Raw genomic sequence first — 22,723 nt, 5'->3', positions numbered from 1 at the left:
GGAGGGAATGACATTGATGATGCACCCGTACATCCTGCTAGACCTGTCCCACCCCGCCGTAAAGCTAAGGGTAAGCAGGCTGCTCCTTCCGCCTCTACTACATCTGAGGAGTTCTTGAAGATGGTCGCGGAGTTAAAATGCGACAATGAGGATAAAAAACGAGCTCGGGAGGAGAAGATGCAGATGCAAAAGGCGATGATGGATAGCTATATGGCGGCGGAGGAGACTAGGAAGAAACGGGAGGAGGAGATGACACGGATGGTCCAGAATCAGCAGCGACAGAGTGATATGGACTTCGTGATCAGGCCACACGATCACCTCAGCGGGCCGACGTTGGAGATGGTTTTGGCACAGAAACGCGCCCTTTGTGAGCAGTACGGATGGCCGGCGCCTTAGTTGTATGTTTTACTTGTTTTTGTGTGTTAGAATAAAATTATGTGTTTTAAGTTGTATTAGTTTTAATTTATGAAATAAAATGTTTTATTTGAATAAAAATAAAATGGAAATGAAATTAAATTGGAAAAGGGTGGGAAGAGGAGGGGAGGGGTGGCGAGATGCTCCTAGCAAAAGGGGAAGGGAGGAGAGGAGAAGAAAAATCGGGGAGAGGAGGGGAGGAGTGGGCAAGCTCCCCCCACCCTTAGAGCCTAATTTGAGCCTTTATGAGAAACCATAATCTCTTTGTCATTCGACCATTATCTCAAAACACATTCTTTGAAATTTCAATAATAAATAAAAATATATGTCGTGTAACTGAGATATTCATCACTATTTTTAAATTATGTTTATCCATCTTTTTAAGATCATATATAACAGAGGATCTGAATTTGACACTTCTCGTAGAAAAAATTATAGTATATATTCAAGGGCGGAAGGCATTAAAGACCAAGAAAGACAGTGGTCCTCCCAATATTTTGTATTAAAGTTGTAATATGTTTAATTTTATAAGATATTTGTTCTTTTTTTATTTGGTGAATGGTAAGCTAAGAGTATTTTTTAAATTGATTCTCCAAAAATCCTTATCTCAAGTACGAGTATTTGACTATTTGTTTATGGGGTTTGCTAAATACAGTCTTTAGGGCTGTGTTTAAGGTGCATAAAGTGTTTGTATATTTACCATGAAAATCAAGGGGCAGACTTTTAATATAAAAGGTACAAATTTTTTTATGCACGTTAAACATCTCCCTTTGTTTATTCACCAATGTTTTCCATGAAATTTTACATTTATTCTTTAATTAGTTCATTCAATCATCTCATTTTTGTAAGTGTTTCTTTTGTATATGTGGGAATGTGGAATCTATTTATTGTTTAACTCTTGTTCTTTTTACACAATGGCCTAACTCCGTATTAGAGTTATAACTTGCCATTACCAAGTCTACTCGTTATTTACCTTTATACATTTTTTTTCTTCCTATCTAAGTGTATAAAAACAGGGGATGAGCCAAAAGTGTCAATTGAGTCTTATGTTTCTATTTAATCATGTAAAATGAAACATGGATATAAGTCACATAATCGATGTAATACTACTTTCCTTCAAATCTCCATTACCCCATTTTTAGGTTTGTAAATTTCGTAGTAGTAATTTGTTTTGCTTCATATCATTATGGATTTTTTTTATATGCTTCAATGTTTTAGGCCCTCTTAGCATAAAAAGTCACATTCCGCCACTGTATATATTAATAAATACAAAAAGTCACCTTGGAGGTAATCTTTTTATGAAAACAAATTTATTGTATATATATGGATAAAACCGTCTATATTTTTTCGGCTTTTCCTACATACCTTAGGACATGATTAATATCGTTCTTGCTGTTTGAAACATCCGACTAATTTATTTTTTACTTTTACAAACTATATCGATGTCACTAGTACAAGATAATTTAATCAAGATAACTAAGTTACATGGGAGCAAACACTTTAGGACATTGTTATGATATGAACCAGTGTGGGCGTATATCATAGGAGTGTTAGCTATTTATCTGTTGCTGCAAAAAAAAAAAACCTGAGTTACTTATATCAACAAATACTAAACCCTTTATTATATCAATACATTGAAGAAACAAAGGTTGGATTTTGTATATGTTACTGATGGTGTAGTTGAGACATCTCAATGTCAAGATGTAATCAGGTTTGAACTTTACAAGGTATGCGCATTGGGGGGTAAGAGCGGGGGTGCCCGAGGGTAACATGGGGCGTGTACAAGGTTAATATAATTTGAGGTTTTTAAAATTTTATAAATAAAAGTGGAAAATAATAAAAGAAAGTTCTTTGTTATTTTCCATTGAAAGGTGGGAAACGATGTTTTCTGTTTTCTTGAAATTTTTTTTCGAAAAACTATGATTTGATCGCGGTTTTTATTTTCCTTGTTTTCTTGGTTATTTTTATAATTATTTGTATACTTTTTTTTGAAAAGTATATTTTATTCGCAACATCACTACTCCGCAATTACGGAATGGTATAATACAAAAATTCCATGGAGGGATTAGCTTACATTAATCACATTCCAATCCTCCCAAATAGTTAAACCTTTTTTCAACCTATTTTTATACCATAAAAAACCTATAGTATTAACATCCAAAAAAACCTTTACACTACAAAAACTAGTATGGTTGAAGATCCTTTTATTCCTTGTCTTCCAAAAGCACCAACAAGTGACAAAGACAATACCGTTAAACACCTTCCTTAATGTTATTTTGGGTTGTATGTACGGTTTAAAATGTCTAATTTTTGTATTAGAACTATATTTTACTTATATTTATGTAAAATTGTAAAAATTTATACTCCTCATGTCTTATTAAAGTTGTTTAGCTTTAAATTTTCAAAGTTAACTTTACCAACTTTGATCATAAATATTTTTGTTCGAATTATAGTTATATAGTATTTGATGAGCCAATGGGGTTGGTGGCCCATTGGTAAGATGTTTGACCTTGAGAGTATCTACCTAAATTCGAGTCTCACTTTCCATTTTTGTGGGTGTGGATTAATATGGGTTTTTTCATAAGTATACGTGTAATTTATGAATAGGAGTATGATAGAATGACATTCAAATATATATATATATATATACTAGGTTTTTTACCCGCACGATGTGCGGCTGTTTAAAATGATCATTCAACAAAATTTTGACCAATATTGTGTATTTCGTAAATATATAAATAAAGACAAAAAACAATGTTTGAATTCTCGGTATCTATATTTGGTTCTAACGAAACTTTAAATTAATATTTAAAGATTTTTTATTTTTAAGATTGCATACATTTTGTATAGTTAAAATAAATCTATAGTAACTAGTTACTTTTGTTAATCTTCAAATTTATATTGAATTTATTTTTAAATTTTTTCATTGAACTTAAAAGTTAATTAAGGTATTGTATCCTCGTATTTTAAACCATGTTTAATGTACATGAAGAATAAATGTGTCTTGAAACTTGTTTTGATGATTTAAATAAAACTCTTTAAATTAATAAATTATTAACCATTAAGTGACTGAATTGATAAATGACTGAATGGATATATAACGTCGGTATGGATTAAGTCAATACAATTGTTTTTTTGTTTATTAAGTCAAAAAACAAACACGTCTAATGACTTAATGGATTAGGTATATTTGATTAAGTCATGACTGTGTGTATTAAGTCCAAAACAAATGCCACCTAAGTTTGTAAATGTTGTTTGTAACTATATCATTTCTCAATTCTATAAACAACATAAAAGAGAAAAATTATTGTGTTAAGTTCTTTATAATTTTATAATTTAATTAAATAATAGTTGTCAAATAAAACAATGTCAAATATATCTTCCCAAGTTCCATGTATATTAGTGTAAAGGATATACATTATCCTTCACATTCTATACCATCATCAAAAATATCGATACCTGCATGATTGAATAATTGTAAAGTCTAGACACAAATTTTTTTTGCAAATAAACGATAATACAAAATTAAATTAGAATGGAAAAAAATATTTGCTACTTGTCAACTCGTTTTTTTACTCGGCACACAAACTTGCTTTTTGACTCTTGAGATTTTACCCCAATCATATAAAAAGAGATGAAACTTTGAAAAAGAAAATTATCATTCGAAATAAGGTTTGAAATCATATTAAATTAACTATATAATTGTAAAAAAAACAATAAAAAGTTATCTAAATATCGACAATTATTGTAGACTTTTTTTTTTTTTTTAATAAATAGCCAAACTTGTTAGTGAAAAATATATCTTAATGAATCTAAATGTGTAATGTATGGATTAGATATAATCACATTAAAGTTGAAACCAAATTTTGGTGAATATCAAAAAGTCATAAATAATAAACTAAAATACGTAAAATATAATTCCAATGTATAATGATTCCAAATTTGGTTAAAGAATACTTAATTAATAAGTTTGCTTAAAAGTTTATTTTTACTTTTTTATATATACATATTTTCTGTATTTTATTTTTATTTATTTGTTTTATATAAATATAAGATAAAATATTATGAAAAGTATGAAGATGCCACATAGGATAAATCCTATGTGTCAATATTTTAACATAGCTTTAGTTTAAAAGAGTGCTTGGATTTGTTCGGTTAACTACTGTTTTAATAATTATATAGATATATATATATATAATATTTGATGAAATTTATATAAATTAGTTGTGTTTTAGATATATGTTCCTTAATATAACTTTCATTAAAGTTAAACTTTCGAAATTTATAGCTGGACAACTTTAGTGAGATGGATGTAGTAGAATTTTTATGAGAGGTACAGATTGACCAGTTAACTAGGTCCATTGGACGGTTAAACTAGTGAAATCGTTTATTGAAATCCTTAAAAATCTGTATATAAAATGATTGGAATAAACTGCGTAAGCTATTAAATATACTATCGATACTCGAGCAAAAAGGCATTCTTCATCGTTAAGATGAATCCCAAGATGAATGGAGGTTCACAAGTAAAAGTTAAATGTCCGAGTTTGTTATAATCTGGGTAACACTTGGAAGATCCAAAGGGACGGGTCACCACATATAGTATATTTTTTTACCGCCACTTAAAATTTATTAAATTGCTTAGATACTTCTAATTTTTAGTGGAGCCAAGTAGCCAACAGCCAGGAGGGTCAAATTCCTCGAAGGGCAGGGTTACAAAACAGGGGATAGTTAATATATTGCTTTCACATCCAGAAGGGATGATTATTGATTTATTATATGACAAACAAAAGGACTTTTATGAGAATATGAGTAATGTTATTAACAACATTTTATATTTCCCTTACAAAATATTGATATCTTATACAAAGTTCATATAAACTCTTAGAAAATATATATCCTATTGGATTATTGTTAAATGAAACCCCTTAAAGTTAAAACTAACCATATATTAATAGTTTTACAAGATAACGAGAGTAAGTACCGCATGTTGCGGCGGTGAGATGGTGGAGGTGATAGGTCATTGAGTGTGATAGCCATATACCTTAACCGTACGGGTTCTGCCATCGGCCATCGGATTTAAAAAATCGTCGAAAGTATATCGAATGACATCTCTAATGAAAGAGCATGAAATTGTAAGAACACCCATATAATTTTTAAAATTTATCAATGTACGGTTTTTGAGATAAAAGATTTTGAATGAATTGGAGAAATACATGATTTATGAAGGAAAGAGAAAAAAAATGATTGGAAGTATAAAATAGTTATTTTAGGTAAATACGAGTATAAAATATATATGGGGCATTTTGAAAAAGTAGATGTTAAAAAAGAGAATTTGCTATATAATATAATATAGATATAGATAAAGATTAAAAAGAAAGGAGTATAGATTAATTAGTGGTGATATATCACTCCATACTGAAGTGATATAAATCTTCCATAAAGTAGAGACATATATCGCATTTTACACTTTCCTAATCAAATATTGAACACTAAAGATGAATAAAAATGAACAAACATCAATATCCTACATTCCTACTAAGAATCAAACAAGTATTTTGAACTTGACGTTTATCTGGGTAAAAGACTTTCTATTTTTCATTTTTGTATTCCAAAAAAACATGGAAAACAAAAACAAGATCAAATCATAGTTTTCCCCATAAACATTGTTTTCCAAATTTTAATGGTACATTAGAAGACAATCTCTTTTCTTTTTTTAATGGTACATTCGAAGACTTTCTATTTTTTTTTTTTTTCTTTTATTTTCAATTCTCAAAAGTTAAAAACCTTGAACTTTAAAAATCTAAAAAATAAAAATTTAAAATATTTATAAAATGTGACAATTGTAATGAGATGGATAAGTAATTGTCTCCCAAGTTTAACAATTCAAGGCTATTTATAGAGGCCGGGCGCTGGTTTTTTTTTATGAGTAGATGCACTATCACAAATATACACTTAGTTTACTCAATAAATTGGATGTATATGTACATGCGCTAAAGTGTACATGATGCAATTTCAGTCAGTACTTCCAGGATCACGGCGTACATGTTTTGCCGTTTAAATTGGGCCGGGCCCTAACTAATTCGATGGCTTCTAACGTTTACATTCTTATACTCGTAATAAACTGTCAAGGAGATCGAGTACGTGATTTGTTTTATTTCTAAATGCAAGATAACATAGGGTTAGACTTAGACCTACGAATTGAAGGCTCCAGAAGGTTACATAAACATGACGAAAAGGCAATAAAGGACCCATTGACCATGTGGAGAACACATGTAGGTATAATGAAACCATTAATTCACTATTATGAAATGCCTATTGTCTATTTGTGTGATGCGGGCTCAGGTGTGGAGAAACGGACTTTTTTGGTTACTAGAGGTCCAATATTGCATGACTAATTAAAGAGACTTTACTAAAATGACCATAACTTAAAAATGACCATAATTAACTTGAGCCGCATAATTCAATTTTGGTTGAATGATGATAAGTCAATAACTTTATGTTGTGAGTTATTGTCATTATTTTTTTCTTTTGGTCTTTGTTGGTGGGCATGTGTTTAGCCCGTTTGTATTATTAAGTATCAACAATAACTAGATTAATTGTTCATGGCATTTGCGTCATACAATAGGTTCATATATATAAAGGAAATTAAACATTAATAAATGTTTTCAAATTGACCACTACTTCTAGGCATAGTGTAATTGATCATTAGGGATGTGTTGGTGGTAGAAAGGGATAGTGATTTAAGGGACAGAAGGTGGATGGGGTTCCTAAAGTAAGAACAAAGAAACAATTAGACGAACTAGCGGCCAAGTAGGTGCTGTATTAAAAGGGATAGTTATGAGCCCACAAATGAGTTTTGGACAAAATGACACATTTCTAATTTGCCTTATAATACCAAATGATACAGAAGTGTTTCTACTTCAAGACAAGACAAGACCACATGAATAAAGAGATATATATATAGCCTCCTATCTTACTTCTCAATCTTTGTAAGTCGACAATTTCTTCTTTTCCATTTTTATCTTCTTTCACACACACAAATAACACGGCATAGGAATCAGCTAAACTACTTTCTTGGCGACATAATATTGTAGCTATAACGCAGTACTGTTCCTAACACAACAAGTAATTTGCCTTTGATTAACAGACAGATTAAATTGGTCCGAACAAGCATTAATTAATATATGGTAGCTTAGTAGTTGGGGACACACAACACTAATTAAATAGATTACCATTTGATAAAATAAATCATATATATATATCCCATGTCTCTTGTCCTTGGTGGACAAGATTACCCACTTCACATTGTTAAGTGAACTGCCCACACAAGAGAGCGAGCTATATATGTTGTGATGGAACTTTTCGGGAAACAGTAAAATAAATATAAATACCAATGAACTATAAAAACACAAAGTAAATATGTCAATAACATAATTTTGACCATAAATAATAATAATAATAATAATAATATGAAAATGAAATGGAACCATTAAAACCCCTCTAGAGCTTGCTTTGTTGCAACTATAGCGTTAGTAGAGATTGCATGTTAATAATAATAACAATAATAATAATAATATAAGGTGTAAAAACAGACCCTTGATTCACCGTATTTATCTGTTATGAGCAATGGGCCAAATCTTAATCCATTGTTTTGGAAGCTTTTTGATCAACAACAACAATTGCAAAAATATCAATCTCTGGATGGGGGTTCAGGCCCCCAAAGATTTTGACTAGTTAGTGTTATGTAGGTATCTAGATATATGTTTGGGAAATAATTTCACAAAAGATTGAAGTTGGTTTGTTTAATGCGAGGGTAATTTATTATGTCTATTTGGTTTTTAGGGGTAAGGATATGGTGTCAAACTAGTTAAAAGTTGGCAAGTTTTGACAAATTTTCTACCAATCAGTACATGCTCATATTCATTTTTTTTTTTGTTTTGTGCCTTCAAAAATGCAAAAAGTGTCAAAGTGTACCAAATCGATTTTACACTTTTAGTCTCTGAGGAGATATAATTTGAAATGTTTACACCTTTAGTCTCTGAACGACTAAAACTTGATTCCACTATATAAGTAAAATGCATTTCACTACCATTTTACAATCATCTCCAGTCTTTCACAATAACATTTCACTTTCCTTTTCACTGTGAATCGACTTCATTTTTTTCAAACAATGTACATCGACCCCGTATGACCGCCGACGAAATGAAGATACTTATCACGGTTGATATCGAAGAGGATGACTTTCTTTAAGCAAAAATGTCAGAGTTGATGCAAAAACTATAGGATAAACGGAAATGGTGTAGATAAAATATATATGAAATACATGTGGCCAAGCGCAAGGTTTTCGAGCTTGAAAAACAATATTTTTACCTACCTGTAGTAGAAGTTCAACAGGCTGCAGCCCGCTATTGAAAATATTTAGTTTGTCGGTCATACATTGGGAGACCAATGCACTTGGGCCGACATGTACTTTCAAAACTGTGGTTCAGACAAGACCGTCGGTTAATTGAAATTAACACATATAAGTATATAACATCATTAAACAAAACAATACTCGCTCCGTTCCATTATAAGTGTCATAGTTTAACTTTTAAAACCTTATTCTTTCAACTTTGACAGTAAATATTTTTGTATGTATTTTACAACAATTGATGAAACTTATATTAATAAAAATTACATTGAAAACTCAATCTAATTAACCATATATGTTATATAAAGTATTATATAACTCAACAAAATACAATTACGGTCAAAAATTAAATAATAAGACTTTAAAAGTCAAAGTTGGACACTTAAAATACGATGAAGGGAGTAATTTTTTTCATTCTCACTTATTTTCTATAATTTGTAGAGAATAGAGAGATTATCACTTCTCCATTCTTTGATTCCTTATTCTAGTACAACCAAACAAAAGAATTTTTTCTAATTCCCTTTTTCCTTTTTTTATTTCATCGTATCAAACACCCCTTAAATAATGCAAACCAAACGGTACGGAAACGTATTTGATTAATTAGAGGTTGTTACCAATCTTTTAATTAAATGTGGTAGTCGTAACGATAAGTTATGAATAAACATTCATTATTCGATTATAAATAAATTATTCGTAAATTTATGGTTCATATTTAACTTCCATAATAACTATCGCCAAATACGTACAAAACCCGTGTTCTTAATTCAAAGTGATTACTTATTAATACAAAAATACAAATCGATATATAGGTCGTAAATGTAATTGGATTTAGTGACTTGATATGTATGTGCAAGAACGTACGAACGTTATAACACAAGAGACACCATACATATATACGCAAAAATATATACAATATGATGTTTGTCGTTACGACCCACATTTTGTTTGTCGCTTTCAATCCTCATCCCCTTTAAATACAGTACGCACATCACATTTCAGTCTCACCATATCTTCTCTTCATTCAATTCTCCCCCATATATATATATATATAGAGAGAGAGAGAGAGAGAGAGAGAGCGAGCGAGCTAGCTAGCTCATTAAATAATTAATTACCACAATTAACTACAAAGCCAATCAGCTGGTGGATCGGAGGTACGTACTTTGAAATTAAACCATGATAAGTGATGATCAGAAGCATTATTATTTAGACTTAAACTCTATGAAAGAGTTGCCCGAGTCGCATGCATGGTTATCCCAAGCAGATGGCTGCTTGCCCCCTTGTAGTAGTGATCATCATCTAGCTATAGTTGATGTGCCTGTGATTGACCTCAAAGAAGATCCAAACGCCATGAAACTGATAGGCCATGCATGCAAAACATGGGGCGTGTTCCAGATCACCAACCATGGCGTCCCCTTGGATCTTGTTCAAGAAATGGAGTCTGCTGGTCGGAATCTTTTCTCGCTTCCTATTCAACAAAAGCTCAAAGCTGCGCGTGCTCCCGATGGCGGCGTTTCTGGCTATGGGGTTGCCAGGATATCGTCGTTTTTCCCTAAACTTATGTGGTCAGAAGGGTTCACCATCATTGGATCCCCTAATGAACATGCTCGTAAACTTTGGCCCAACCGTTATCATAACTTCTGGTAAAGATTAATTTAATTCATTTCTAACGCAACAACTATAAATTAAATTGCATGCATGATATATGTATCTTAACAAAGGGCCGGGATCGAGTTTGCACTACTAGTACAATAATTAAATTCATGTACGTACGTACGTGGTAATGTTTACAGAAGTTTCTTTCTGGATCCTTCACGTACTAATTGTATTAATTCATGTACGTACGTTGTTGCAGTGATGTAATAGAAGAATATAAAGAGGAGATGAATAAATTAGCTCAAGAACTCATGTCCTTAATGTTGGGATCATTAGGCGTGACAATGGAAGATGTAAAATGGGCTGCAGCTGGCGGCTCACAAGGATCCACATCTCGGCCGGGCGGGGCTTTGCAATTAAATTCATACCCAGCTTGTCCAGATCCAGATCGAGCCATGGGTCTAGCGGCTCACACCGATTCAACCCTCTTAACCATCCTACACCAAAACAATACAAGTGGACTTCAGGCTCACAAGGAAGGAACCGGGTGGGTCACCATCCCACCCATACCCGGTGCACTTGTAGTCAATGTAGGTGATCTCCTTCATATACTATCCAACGGTTTGTATCCAAGCGTACTCCACCGAGCCATGGTGAACCGAACACAACATCGTTTCTCCGTGGCTTACCTTTATGGCCCACCACCAAATGTTCAAATCTCTCCTCTTTCAAAACTCATAGACCAAGTTCACCCTCCTCTTTACCGAGCAGTGACGTGGAGCGAGTATCTTGGCACCAAGGCAAAACACTTTAACAAGGCGTTGTCTTCCGTTCGTGTATGCGCACCGTTGAATGGATTTGCGGATGCCAACGATCACAACCGTGTACAGGTTGGTTGAAAGTGTTAGTTTAATTATGCTACACCTTTTTGTCAATAAATCGATCGAGGATAACTTTGTAAGCAAGGAGAGAGTGCTACTATAATTAGTAAAAAGCTAGTAATGTTCTTTTTTTTTTTTGGGGGGGGGTTTAATTTGTCTTGATGCAAGATATATATATATATCGAAAATTTAAAATCCAAGAAATTTATAAAGGCAGAAGACACATAATCCGACACATTTGTGTCCCGAATATGAAGGAAGATCCTCCTCTACATAAATGATAAATTTGGCAAAATCATTGGGTCTAATACCGGGAAAAAAAAAGATGCTTTGAAATGAACATTATTAATAATTCCATTTTGGAAACGCCCAAAAAGTGAACATGCAAATCCTTGAAAATTTAAAAAAAAAAAATTCAAGTTTAATCAAGTTGATATATATTTACAGGATGTAAGGCCATGATCGTCCCTTCGCATCTGTCTATGTCATATATAATAGCCACATAAATGAAAGATTTTGGAACGGCTTGTAAAGACAATATTTGTTCATATATATGGTCCATCTTTTTAGCCAATTACACCATGTTTCTTCCCTCCTGATCGAAGGGATAGATCGAGTTAGTTTTTACAGTTTGATTCCATTCCATATATACCTTTTGAGGTTTCTAGCCACCAAAGGCCACTCTACAACTTATCGATCGAGTTTATATATTTCGAGTAAACTAATATATGTACGTGTTTTAGATTTTAAGCGGCTGTACTTGTACAGAGAGAGAAAATTTTATAAAAAAGTCAAAAGAAAAAATAAATATTAAGTACATGTAGGAAAGAATATTGACTTGATACTTGGGAATAATTTTGTTTATAAAAACTTGTAGAAACAAATCTTCCATCTAATAACTTATGGGAGATGATATAGCTATAACAAAATTTAGAAATCTACAATAATACATGCATCATTCAGTTGTACTCTGTGCAGTAAAATTTATATCTTTGTTGTAGATGACTAATTTTTATTGTATGATTATCACTCCCCATTTTACTTATATATACACCAGTCAAAATGTAAGGGATGTCGTCAATATTCTTTGATCGTCAGAAAATTTTAAGCTACTAGCATTAGTCACATATACTTCACAACGATACTGAAGAAGCTAGATTACAAATCCAATCGATACAATATACGATAAACTTAGTTGTAACTACTTTTAACAAAGAAGCCCGATATTCTTATCCAGTTAAAAAGATAGGCCCAACTACTAGTCAAGTCCAAGAGCTCACTGATTTGAGATGATCCAATTAACTATGTATAGAGGATAAATCATCTACCATCCATCCAAATTTAATGCCAAAAAAAGTTTTCCCTGTTTCGAGTTTTCTTTTCAAAAAGGTATGTAAATGTCGATACTAAACCTTTAATAAGTATTCGCGATTTGTTTCCATGCACTCGATAAATTAGAAAATAGAAACTTACCACATAGAGATTTTGTTTAGAAAAACTTATAAACAAATCTATCTAATTTGAAAGAAGCCCAGTAGTCTTATCCAATTAAAAAGATAGGCCCAACTGATTATTCAAGTCCACGAGTTCATTGATTTGAGATGATCCAACTATCTGCCTCCGTAGGTCTGAGGATAATCATCACTCATAAATCAGCCATCTATCCAAATTTAATGGGGAAAAAAAAAAAAAATAGTTCTCCATGTTTCAAGTTTTCTTTTCAAAAAGGAATGTAAGGTCGATACTAAATCTCGCCAACAATTTAATGAATATTCGTGATTTGTTTCCATGCACTCGATACATTAGAAAGTGTACCTCTTTGATTTTCACAACTTAGGTTAGTTGAATTAGAGGGTCTTTGAAACATACATATTGTTTTTGGCGCCTACTATACATTATCAACATAATAGATGGGCATAATAATAGCCGGTTTCATTTTGTCGCATTGTTACCAATTAATTCTTTGTTTTAATCACTCAATTTGTTTGATAGTGGCCTTATTAATCACATTTAATAACAAATGCTCATTAATTCATCCTCACATACTCGCTCGATCACGAAAATGGGTTCTGAAGCTGCAATTCAACTTCCGAAAATCGACTTCTCGCAAATAAGTAGCGACAATCTACACGACCTTTCGATCTGGGAGTCCGTCAAAGCAGACGTTTTCAAAGCTTTCCAAGAGTACGGTTGCTTTGAAGTTTCCTCTTTTGTATCAATTGAGCTTCAAGAAACCGTATACGATGACTTGAAACATTTGTTTGATCTCCCTTTAGAAACCAAACGTCGAAACACATCCGACATAGCCTTTCATGGCTATGTTCAATCCCCCAAAGTTCCTCTCTACGAAAGCATGGGAATCGGCAATCCTTTCATCCCTGAAAACGTTGACAACTTCTCCAATCTAATGTGGCCCGATCAGGACAACCCAAAATTCCGGTTACCTTTTTTTATTTCTCCTAAAAGTACTTATTTCTAAATTACTTTTGGGGAGTGATATTCTCACAACACCATTTAATAAGCCACCCAATACAATCTATGTTTACACAGTCGTACACTGTGCGGAAAAATTTGTATATTTGTTGTCGGCGACTAAAAGGTGTTGTGAAAATATCACTACTCATTACGTACGTTTTGATGGTACTAATTAATTATATTCGGGTTTTGTCACAGTGAAAGTATGAAATCCTACTCAAAGAAGTTGCGTGAATTGGATGAGATCGTGAAGAAGATGGTATTCCAGTGTTTGGATTTGGAAAGGTACCTAGAAGACCAAATGAACTCAACAAGTTACCTTCTTAAACTCATGAAATATCGAGCACCGGAGCCAAATGAATCAGACATCGGACTTCATACTCATACCGACACAAACATAATGACGATTTTACACCAAGATGAGATTGGCGGGTTAGAGATCCTGACAAAAAACGATGAGTGGATACGCGTAAATGCTGCCCCAAACTCTTTCGTGATCGTAGCTGGTGAAAGTTTAAACGTAAGTATAATTCATGAACCATAGAAACCGGCCGTAAACTACGATGGTTCTTTTAATTTAAAAGACAGATATTTCACACAAATTTCCAAATATATGTATCGATCAATATATACCTATGGTCCGATCCCGACTTGGAATAATAAACGTACGTTGTTAATGAACATGTGACAGGTTTGGTTGAATGGTCGAGTGCACGTGCCGTTTCATAGAGTAGTGATGACGGGAAATATGGCAAGATACTCTCTTGGATTCTTTTCGGTCCAAAAAGCTACCAGCCTCGTGAAAGCGTTTGACGAAATGGTAGATGAGGAACACCCGTTGCTCTACAAGCCTTTTAATTATGGAGAGTTTCTCAAGTTCTTCTACAAAGAGGGGGGCATTAAGAGCAAGTTCGCCTTAAAGACTTACTGCGGCGTCGAAAATTAAAATTTAAAATATATATAAACCCATCGCAATATATATTATTCCTTTGATGACTAGCGAGGCCGGACACTTTGTATCATAATGTCACTTTGTTGATCGCAATATACTTCCTACTTTTTGTGCATCAATTTTATCCTTATTCAATATTCGAAATTTAATCATATTATTTTAATTTAAAATTTTAATTAAAATAAAACAAGTATTAAAGTAAACAAAAAAAAACAACAGGTTTTTCGTCACTAAAAATCAACATGAATCATGAAAATCATTGTACATCAATATATATACATGTGTTTCGTATATCAATATTATCATGAACCAAAAGTCAAAATCATGTGCTATTTATTTTACTTTAATACTTGTTTTATAATAATCAATCCTTTATATTAATACTTATTTTACAATAATCAATTAATTCATCGCCCTCTCCTCCGGTCATTTGATCTAAATAACTTACAAAGACTTTCTAGTCAACGGTCATCTTCATAACTTCCGGTAATTTTGGGACTTTGGTCATCTGCTTCGAAAAATTCCGGGTCGATAACTTTCTGATCTTTGATTTTTTATTTTTTTTTCTCATATAACTTAATTATATATGAAGAACCAATGACTCGGTATGTAGCCATACAATATAATTGCTTATGTTAAGTCAAATTTTACAATACGTACGTACACTATGTACATAACAATAAGATGGTAAGTCACCGAATATTATTATTGCTTCAACTTTAAGCCCTGTATGCCTTGAACCATTAATGTTTAATTATCTCTATTTGGACGGTCATTTTTTTGTTTCCCACATTTCTCTACTCAAGCCTCACCCCCATTTGCACTCATATAGCATTTTGTTATTAGGAAAAAAACATGATTAATTAACAATTATACATCAAAACATATAGAAATATAGACCTAGCTAGCTAGCTACTTTGCTCCTCACATAACAATTTAAGACGATTCCATTATAAAAAAGGAGATTTTAGCCGTACATGTTTATTAGGAAATGATAAATCCTCATAATATGAGCCTAGTATTTAAGTTAAAAGTTAAAAGGAGATTTTTGTGAAAAAGGAGAAAATGTACGTACGTGATTCATATCCTTTATTGTGTGGGCCCATCATTTTTTTTTTCAAAATTTAGTTTTCTACTATGGCAAATCTCAATTGTAAGTTAATACATAATTTTTGGTTGTCATATATAGTCTGGATATATGAATGGGTTAACAAAGGTGAATTCTCCAAGGAGTAAATACGTTGTTCCTAGCTTGATTGAAGACATTGTTCTAGCCAGCCAACCTTAAATTGTTGATCCTTTAGCGTCCCCCAATCGCCGAACACTTATAGCTAGGTCTTTTATTCTGTTTGTAATCCACGTTGAATCCAAATTAAGTCGATATGTCCATGAGTTTTGTGCTCAAGCTGTTGCCATACAAAGCAAATTAGTTGATGACGATTCTGTATTGCAGTCATTTTGGATCTCTTTTGTTCTATTATAACCAAACGTATCCAGCTAAGTCGGCTAGTAAAAAACTTGGACAGGGACTATAAATACTTAACTAGTCATGCATGCCAAACAACTTAAGTAATATATTGCAACCGTTCGAAATTAATGGGTTCAGAAGAGTATATTCAGCTTCCTACGATTGATTTCTCAGTTCTAAATAACCAGAAACTTGACGCTCGTGTCTACGATTCCATGAAAACTGAAGTTCTTGAAGCCCTTCAGAAGTATGGTTGTTTCCAAGCATCTATAGACGGAATAACACCCGAGCTTCAGAAGTCTGTATATGGTGCAGCAAAGCACCTTTTCGATCTTCCCTTAGAAACCAAGAATAAAAACGTATCCACCGGAATGTTTATTGGGTATATGGGGAACTCGCCGCGACTTCCGCTCTATGAAAGCATGGGCATCGAGGAACCTTACATCGCTGAAAAAGTTGAAAATTTCACCAACCTCATGTGGCCCCATGGCAACCCTCAAGTTAGGTAAGATCATATATTTAATTAATTAGCCAAGTATCAATTCGATCAATTTATCATATATATGTTCAATACTTACCTTATAATGAATCCATGTACAATTAATTGTGGGGCAGCAATGACATCCATCTATATGCGAAGAAGCTTTGGGAATTGAATGCGATGACACGGAAGATGGTTTTTGAGAGCTTGGATTTGGACAAGTACCTAGATGAGCACAATGAACTAGCAAATTATGTGCTTAAGTTTAATAAATACCGAGCCCCGGAACCAAATGAGGCGAATCTTGGGTTGCACAGTCATGCGGATGCTGGTATAATGACCATATTACATCAATATGAAGTTGAAGGATTGGAGATCCTAACAGAAGATGGTAATTGGCTAAGAGTCAAGCTTTCGCCAAATACATTTATTGTCATGACCGGAGAGACTATAAACGTAAGTAATACTAACGTGGCTAATTTACTGACCTGATTATTACCTGAACCCCATTACATAAACACAAATTTTGGCTTCTATATTCGTATCCTTTATTTGATCATATTTTAGGTTTTTTTTTTTTTTTGACCGCATAGATTTTTATATATGTCATGTACGTAATACTTGATGTAATATGGAGTATATGAATTGATTGAGTTTAAATGTATTTTACATTGATATAATACCAAGTATTATAAAACAAAAAAAATAATATATATTTATAGTCAAAATTGCGAAAGAAAGACCGGACATTTACATTGGTTGGACGAGAGAATATCATATGTTGACTTATAAATAAGCTTCTTAGTTATAACAAAACTTTTATGAATATTTTACTTACTCGAGCGCTGATTTGATATATATGCTCACAGGTATGGTTGAACGGGCGATTGCATGTGCCACTTCATAGGGTGATTATGAGAGAAAACATGACTCGATACACCCTGGCATTTTTTGAATTGCCAAGAACGGGGAATCTCTTAAAAGCCATCGATGATATGGTCGATGACGAACACCCGTCGCTCTACAAGCCTTTTGATTACGGAGAGTTCATCAAATTTTATGTTACCGGAGGTCAAGGTATACAGAAGTATGCTGTAAAGGCATATTGTGGTGTCTGAATTATTGAAAAGATATATCAAGTCAGTCGATGGCATCGATGGATCAAGCTAGTGCGCGCTGATCGTATTTAATTTGTGGTGTCATATAATATGACGATCGAAACAGATATTGTTCGAAGTCTACGAATTGATATGCGGCCAAGGTTCTCGTACGTATTAGTTACAAATTTACTCGTAATTTACAAAGGGTTGTCTTAGTACTGTTATAGCTTTCGATTTTAGCTAAGACTAGTAGAAAAGCCTCGTGACCTTTGAAGGGTCTTTCCACGATATAAAATCTACCAATATATATATAACAAGGTGCTAAATTCATCCTTAAATAAACAAGAACCATTGGATGAATTCCATCTTTGATTTAGAACCATTAGATCAAATTTAATTATTTCATCTTTCTTAAATGACAATATTAATACTTATACTTTTTATGATTATACAAAAAATACCTCTTTAAATTTAATTTACATTTTTTGGTTTCCCATTATAAATTTATACTTTTTATCCATCAATTTTAATCAAGAAATCAAAACATAATTTACACTTTTTGATTTTCCATCACAAATTTATACTTTTTACCCAATAATTTTAATCAAGAAATCAAAAATAATAGCTACAATATATATATATATGTGTGTGTGTGTGTGTGTATAATAGAATAATAGTTAATATTATATATTCAATATATTAATAGCTAATATATATCCTAACTAGATTAATACTCGCGTGATACGCTAGAAACATATATAATTAATGACATGCCGTTCAAAAAAAAAAATAACTTAGTGACATGTTAAGTTTTTATAATATCATAAGTTGACAAATATTTAACCAGGTAAGAATTAAATCACTAAAACACATGAAGCTACATTAGTCGTCGATTAGATTTCATTTAACAGTGACCACACAGTTCGCTTTTAGGCATGAAGTTTGCTTTTGTAAAAAACCTTAGTCATTGTTTTTCATATAAATTTATGCGTTAAGTAACCACAGTTTTGAAAAAAGGATACATCATCTATCAGAAGTCTCGCTAAGTAAGGTTTACATTTCTTTGGATTTATTTCACTCATCCGGATATGTCTGCATTGTCATTGCACTTTTATTTTAACGTTTTGCTCGAATAATTTAGTCATACACTAAAATTGCTAGGCAATTTAATTATCAATCGATATATCGCATGTTGTGTTAATCAAACTTAAAATTATGTATAATATCATTGCATCCTCATTCTGTGAGACACATTCGATTGCTAGCCCCATTAAGATGTTATTAGAGAATAGTTGGGAGTGAAAATAAGACAAGATTCTAGAATGATCATTGGCTTAATGGTGGCAATCTTGCAACTCGGTTTCAAGGTCGATTAGATTTTATTTAACAGTGACCACACAGTTCGCTTTTAGGCATGAAGTTTGCTTTTGTAAAAAACCTTAGTCATTGTTTCTCATATAAATTTGTGCGTTAAGTAACCACAGTTTTGAAAAAAGGATACATCATCTATCAGAAGTCTTGCTAAGTAAGGTTTACATTTCTTTGGATTTATTTCACTCATCTGGATATGTCTGCATTGTCATTGCACTTTTGTTTTAACGTTTTGCTCGAATAATTTAGTCATACACTAAAATTGCTAGGCAATTTAATTATCAATCGATATATCGCATGTTGTGTTAATCAAACTTAAAATTATGCATAATATCATTGCATCCTCATTCTGTGAGACACATTCGATTGCTAGCCCCCTTAAGATGTTATTAGAGAATAGTTTCGCATGTTGTGTTAATCAAACTTAAAATTATGCATAATATCATTGCATCCTCATTCTGTGAGACACATTCGATTGCTAGCCCCCTTAAGATGTTATTAGAGAATAGTTGGGAGTGAAAAAAAGACAAGATTCTAAAATGATCATTGGCTTAATGGTGACAATCTTGCAACTCGGTTTAGAAGGTTGTATGCCTAGGCACCATCTAAAGAATGTGTCATGTGTAATATTTTATATCATATGACATGAAAATCCGAATGACATCGACATATTTGTGATGACATGAATAAGTAATAACTTTTGACATTGAATCAGTAAGACTTAATAAACAACACAATAAATTTTTGTAAAATTATCAAGGTCAGAAAAACAAATATTAATAAAATGAAATTGAATTTTTATTAATTCGTTAATTATTACTTAAGAAAATTGTATTTTGAAATTGAATTTTTATTAATTCGTTAATTATTACTTAAGAAAATTGTATTTTTAACATGACATTTCACCTAACAACTCCTCATATTTAAAATAGCACTAACCACTGCTAGAAAAATAGCCTTTAATGACACCAAAATTATAACACACACATTTTAATGACAAACAAAAACGAGTGTCATAAAAATACTGTCATAATTTATATAATCTAAAGGGTTTATGACATGCAATTTTTAGTGTCATAAAAAAGTGTAATGTAACACAAGAGACACTTTCATTGCTTGTCATTCCTACTGTCTGTCTTATTATTTTTGTTTGCTTATATTCCCGAACCCAAAAAAAACCCTAAATCTCCAAAACTAAAAAAACCCCAAAAATCTTTGCGACCCAAACACGAAAACCACATCGAACCCCGAATACAGATATAGATATCGATCGATTGAAGGATCAATATATATATAGATATAGTCGTCTGTATCGATCGATTACAGTCAAAATCGAAGCTTCAAAGGTTCAAATCGAAGCCCCATTACAGTCAAAATCGAAGCCCTTTACCTCCTCCTGTTAAAAGGTTAATTTTAATTTCACTCTCTTTTTGTTTATATATTATTTGTATATGAATACCTGTATATATATGTGTATATATGTTGATTATAGTTTATTGAATGCAAAATCATATCTAGATGTATTTGTATATGAATACATGTATATATATGTATATATATATATATATTGTTAAAAGGGTAATTTGTTAGTTGTTCAGAAAATAAGTTCATTTGTTCATATGTGTAAAATTTCCGTTGCGTGTATTAGTGAAGATTACTAAGTGTTTTTGAGAGATTGAGTTCAAACTGTATGATTTGTGGTGACTAGGAGTTTGAGATGTAGAATATTTGTGTTTGTAATGTGGATTAGTTCAGGAAATAAACTGATTACGTTTGAGTGAATGCTTGATACGAATTAGTTCATTACCGGTTAAATATCTGTTTTATTATTTTATGCAACTCTGATTCCCAGACATCGCCTGTACGTACGCCTCGGCCTGTTGCATCAAAGCTTGTTGCCGATACTCCTCTTCTTACCGGGCAGGTATTTATCACCAAATTAAAATTCATCTATCTTTATTTTGGCTCTCTATTATTGACCATCAGACCCTTAATGTACTCCTAATTATCTTTCATGTATTAGCGTGTTCTTGATGCCCTCTTTCCATCGGTGCTTGGTGGGACATGCGCTATTCCTGGTGCATTTGGCGGTGGAAAAACAGTTATTCGCCAAGCTTTATCTAAGGTATATTCAATATTTAGTTGGGTAGTCACTTGTCTGAATAGTTAGATGTCTTTAATTGTTTTTGTTTCGTTATGTCTTTAATCACGCAGTACTCAAATTCGGACACTGTTGTTTATGTTGGTTGCTGAGAAAGAGGAAATGAAATGGCAGAAATACGTCCCCGTGAATTTATATATTTTTAGCATCACTTGTAGATATGGGATTGCATTTGATGTTTGTGATAATTTACCAGGTTCTCGTGGATTTTCCTCAATTGACCATGACATTACCTGATGGCCGTGAAGAATCTGTCATGAAACATACGACACTTGTGGCCAACACTTCTAACATGCCTGTGGCTGCTCGTGAGGCCTCAATCTATACAGGTAAGACGAGCTTTAAGTATGGTCTCTCTTGAGTTGGTTGAACTCTAATAGGATATATAAGCTTTAATAGTATTGCCTTTTACTTTTATTCAGGAACTACTATAGCTGAATACTTCAGAGATATGGGCTACAACGTAAGTATGATGGCAGACTGTACCTCACATTGGGCAGAAGCATTGCGTGAAATTTCTGGTCGTCTGGTACGTATCATTCTAAACTACTCATCCTAGTTCCTGATAATGCACAATATTATGAATTGCTGTTCTGTATGTGTCACATTAATTTTAATTTCGGCTAATATCTGTTTTGGGCTGTCCTCTGCAGGTAGTAAACGTATTAACATCGTCCAAGAAACTTGTGGACCTGATAAGAAACGTAGAGACTGTATTTCATCCCACTCCAGCAGGGTCATCCAAGTCGACCCTCAATACATTATACAGATTTGTACCTTCTATCCGTGAACAGTTGCAGCAAGCTTTTTATCAGGGTAAGCACATTGCTACCCTCGCCAAGAAACTCAAGGGAAGCCCGTGATGTGCATTTAACTCACTGAAACAATGTCTAGCTAGATACAATTAGGTTACCTATTACTAACTTGTGGTTGTATGAACGACATTGTTTTGATATATATGAAATTCGCTTTTTTGCTATTGGGTCTTTATTTGTTTTGTGAGATTAGCTGTTATTTAATGTGTGGATATTAGTAATTTTATAAAAATATATATATATATATTTTTTTAAATTTCAACCATGACACGCAAAAAAGATGTCATAAAATAGTGTCATAAAAGCGTGTCGTAAAAGGGTGTCATAAAAGCGTGTCATAAATTCATGACACGCTAAATGCGTGTCATAAAGCTTTATGACGGGTCGATTTATGACACCAAAAAGCGTGTCATCTGACCCCTTTTAGGACACGCAATCGGTGTCATTAAATGCATTTTTTCTAGTAGTGAACGGGAATACATACAACTTTAAAAAGCTTAAATGATAATCTTTATCAACACTTTCAATCACTCTAAATGAGAACACATACTCTTAACAACTCACATAAATGACAAACCTTACTATACTTAATCAACTCAAAT

The 22,723-nt window shown here is 32.7% G+C and overlaps 3 protein-coding genes and 1 pseudogene across 3 annotated transcripts; all 4 read left to right on the top strand.

Moving 5' to 3' along the window:
- The first annotated feature begins 9,881 nt into the window (after positions 1 to 9,881).
- Positions 9,882 to 11,429, top strand: LOC122595690 (gibberellin 3-beta-dioxygenase 1-like). The gene is made up of 2 exons (XM_043768114.1): positions 9,882 to 10,464; positions 10,677 to 11,429. The coding sequence occupies exons 1-2, from the start codon at positions 9,998 to 10,000 to the stop codon at positions 11,314 to 11,316; spliced, it is 1,107 nt and encodes a 368-aa protein (XP_043624049.1). The 5' UTR covers positions 9,882 to 9,997; the 3' UTR covers positions 11,317 to 11,429.
- A 1,889-nt stretch (positions 11,430 to 13,318) lies between these two features.
- On the top strand, positions 13,319 to 14,824 carry LOC122595691 (probable 2-oxoglutarate-dependent dioxygenase AOP1). Its single transcript, XM_043768115.1, has 3 exons — positions 13,319 to 13,737; positions 13,972 to 14,293; positions 14,465 to 14,824. The coding sequence occupies exons 1-3, from the start codon at positions 13,319 to 13,321 to the stop codon at positions 14,717 to 14,719; spliced, it is 996 nt and encodes a 331-aa protein (XP_043624050.1). The 3' UTR covers positions 14,720 to 14,824.
- A 1,497-nt stretch (positions 14,825 to 16,321) lies between these two features.
- Positions 16,322 to 17,792, top strand: LOC122594986 (probable 2-oxoglutarate-dependent dioxygenase AOP1). The gene is made up of 3 exons (XM_043767268.1): positions 16,322 to 16,698; positions 16,809 to 17,130; positions 17,544 to 17,792. Exons 1-3 carry the CDS (start codon positions 16,322 to 16,324, stop codon positions 17,790 to 17,792), a joined length of 948 nt encoding a protein of 315 aa, XP_043623203.1.
- Positions 17,793 to 19,111: 1,319 nt separating this feature from the next.
- LOC122597690 lies at positions 19,112 to 22,285 on the top strand (annotated as a pseudogene).
- Positions 22,286 to 22,723: the final 438 nt, after the last annotated feature.

This window comes from Erigeron canadensis, chromosome 4 (genome assembly GCF_010389155.1).
Source record: "Erigeron canadensis isolate Cc75 chromosome 4, C_canadensis_v1, whole genome shotgun sequence".
In the NCBI taxonomy this organism is placed as follows: domain Eukaryota; kingdom Viridiplantae; phylum Streptophyta; class Magnoliopsida; order Asterales; family Asteraceae; genus Erigeron; species Erigeron canadensis.
This window is presented reverse-complemented; position numbering and strand designations above follow the sequence as displayed.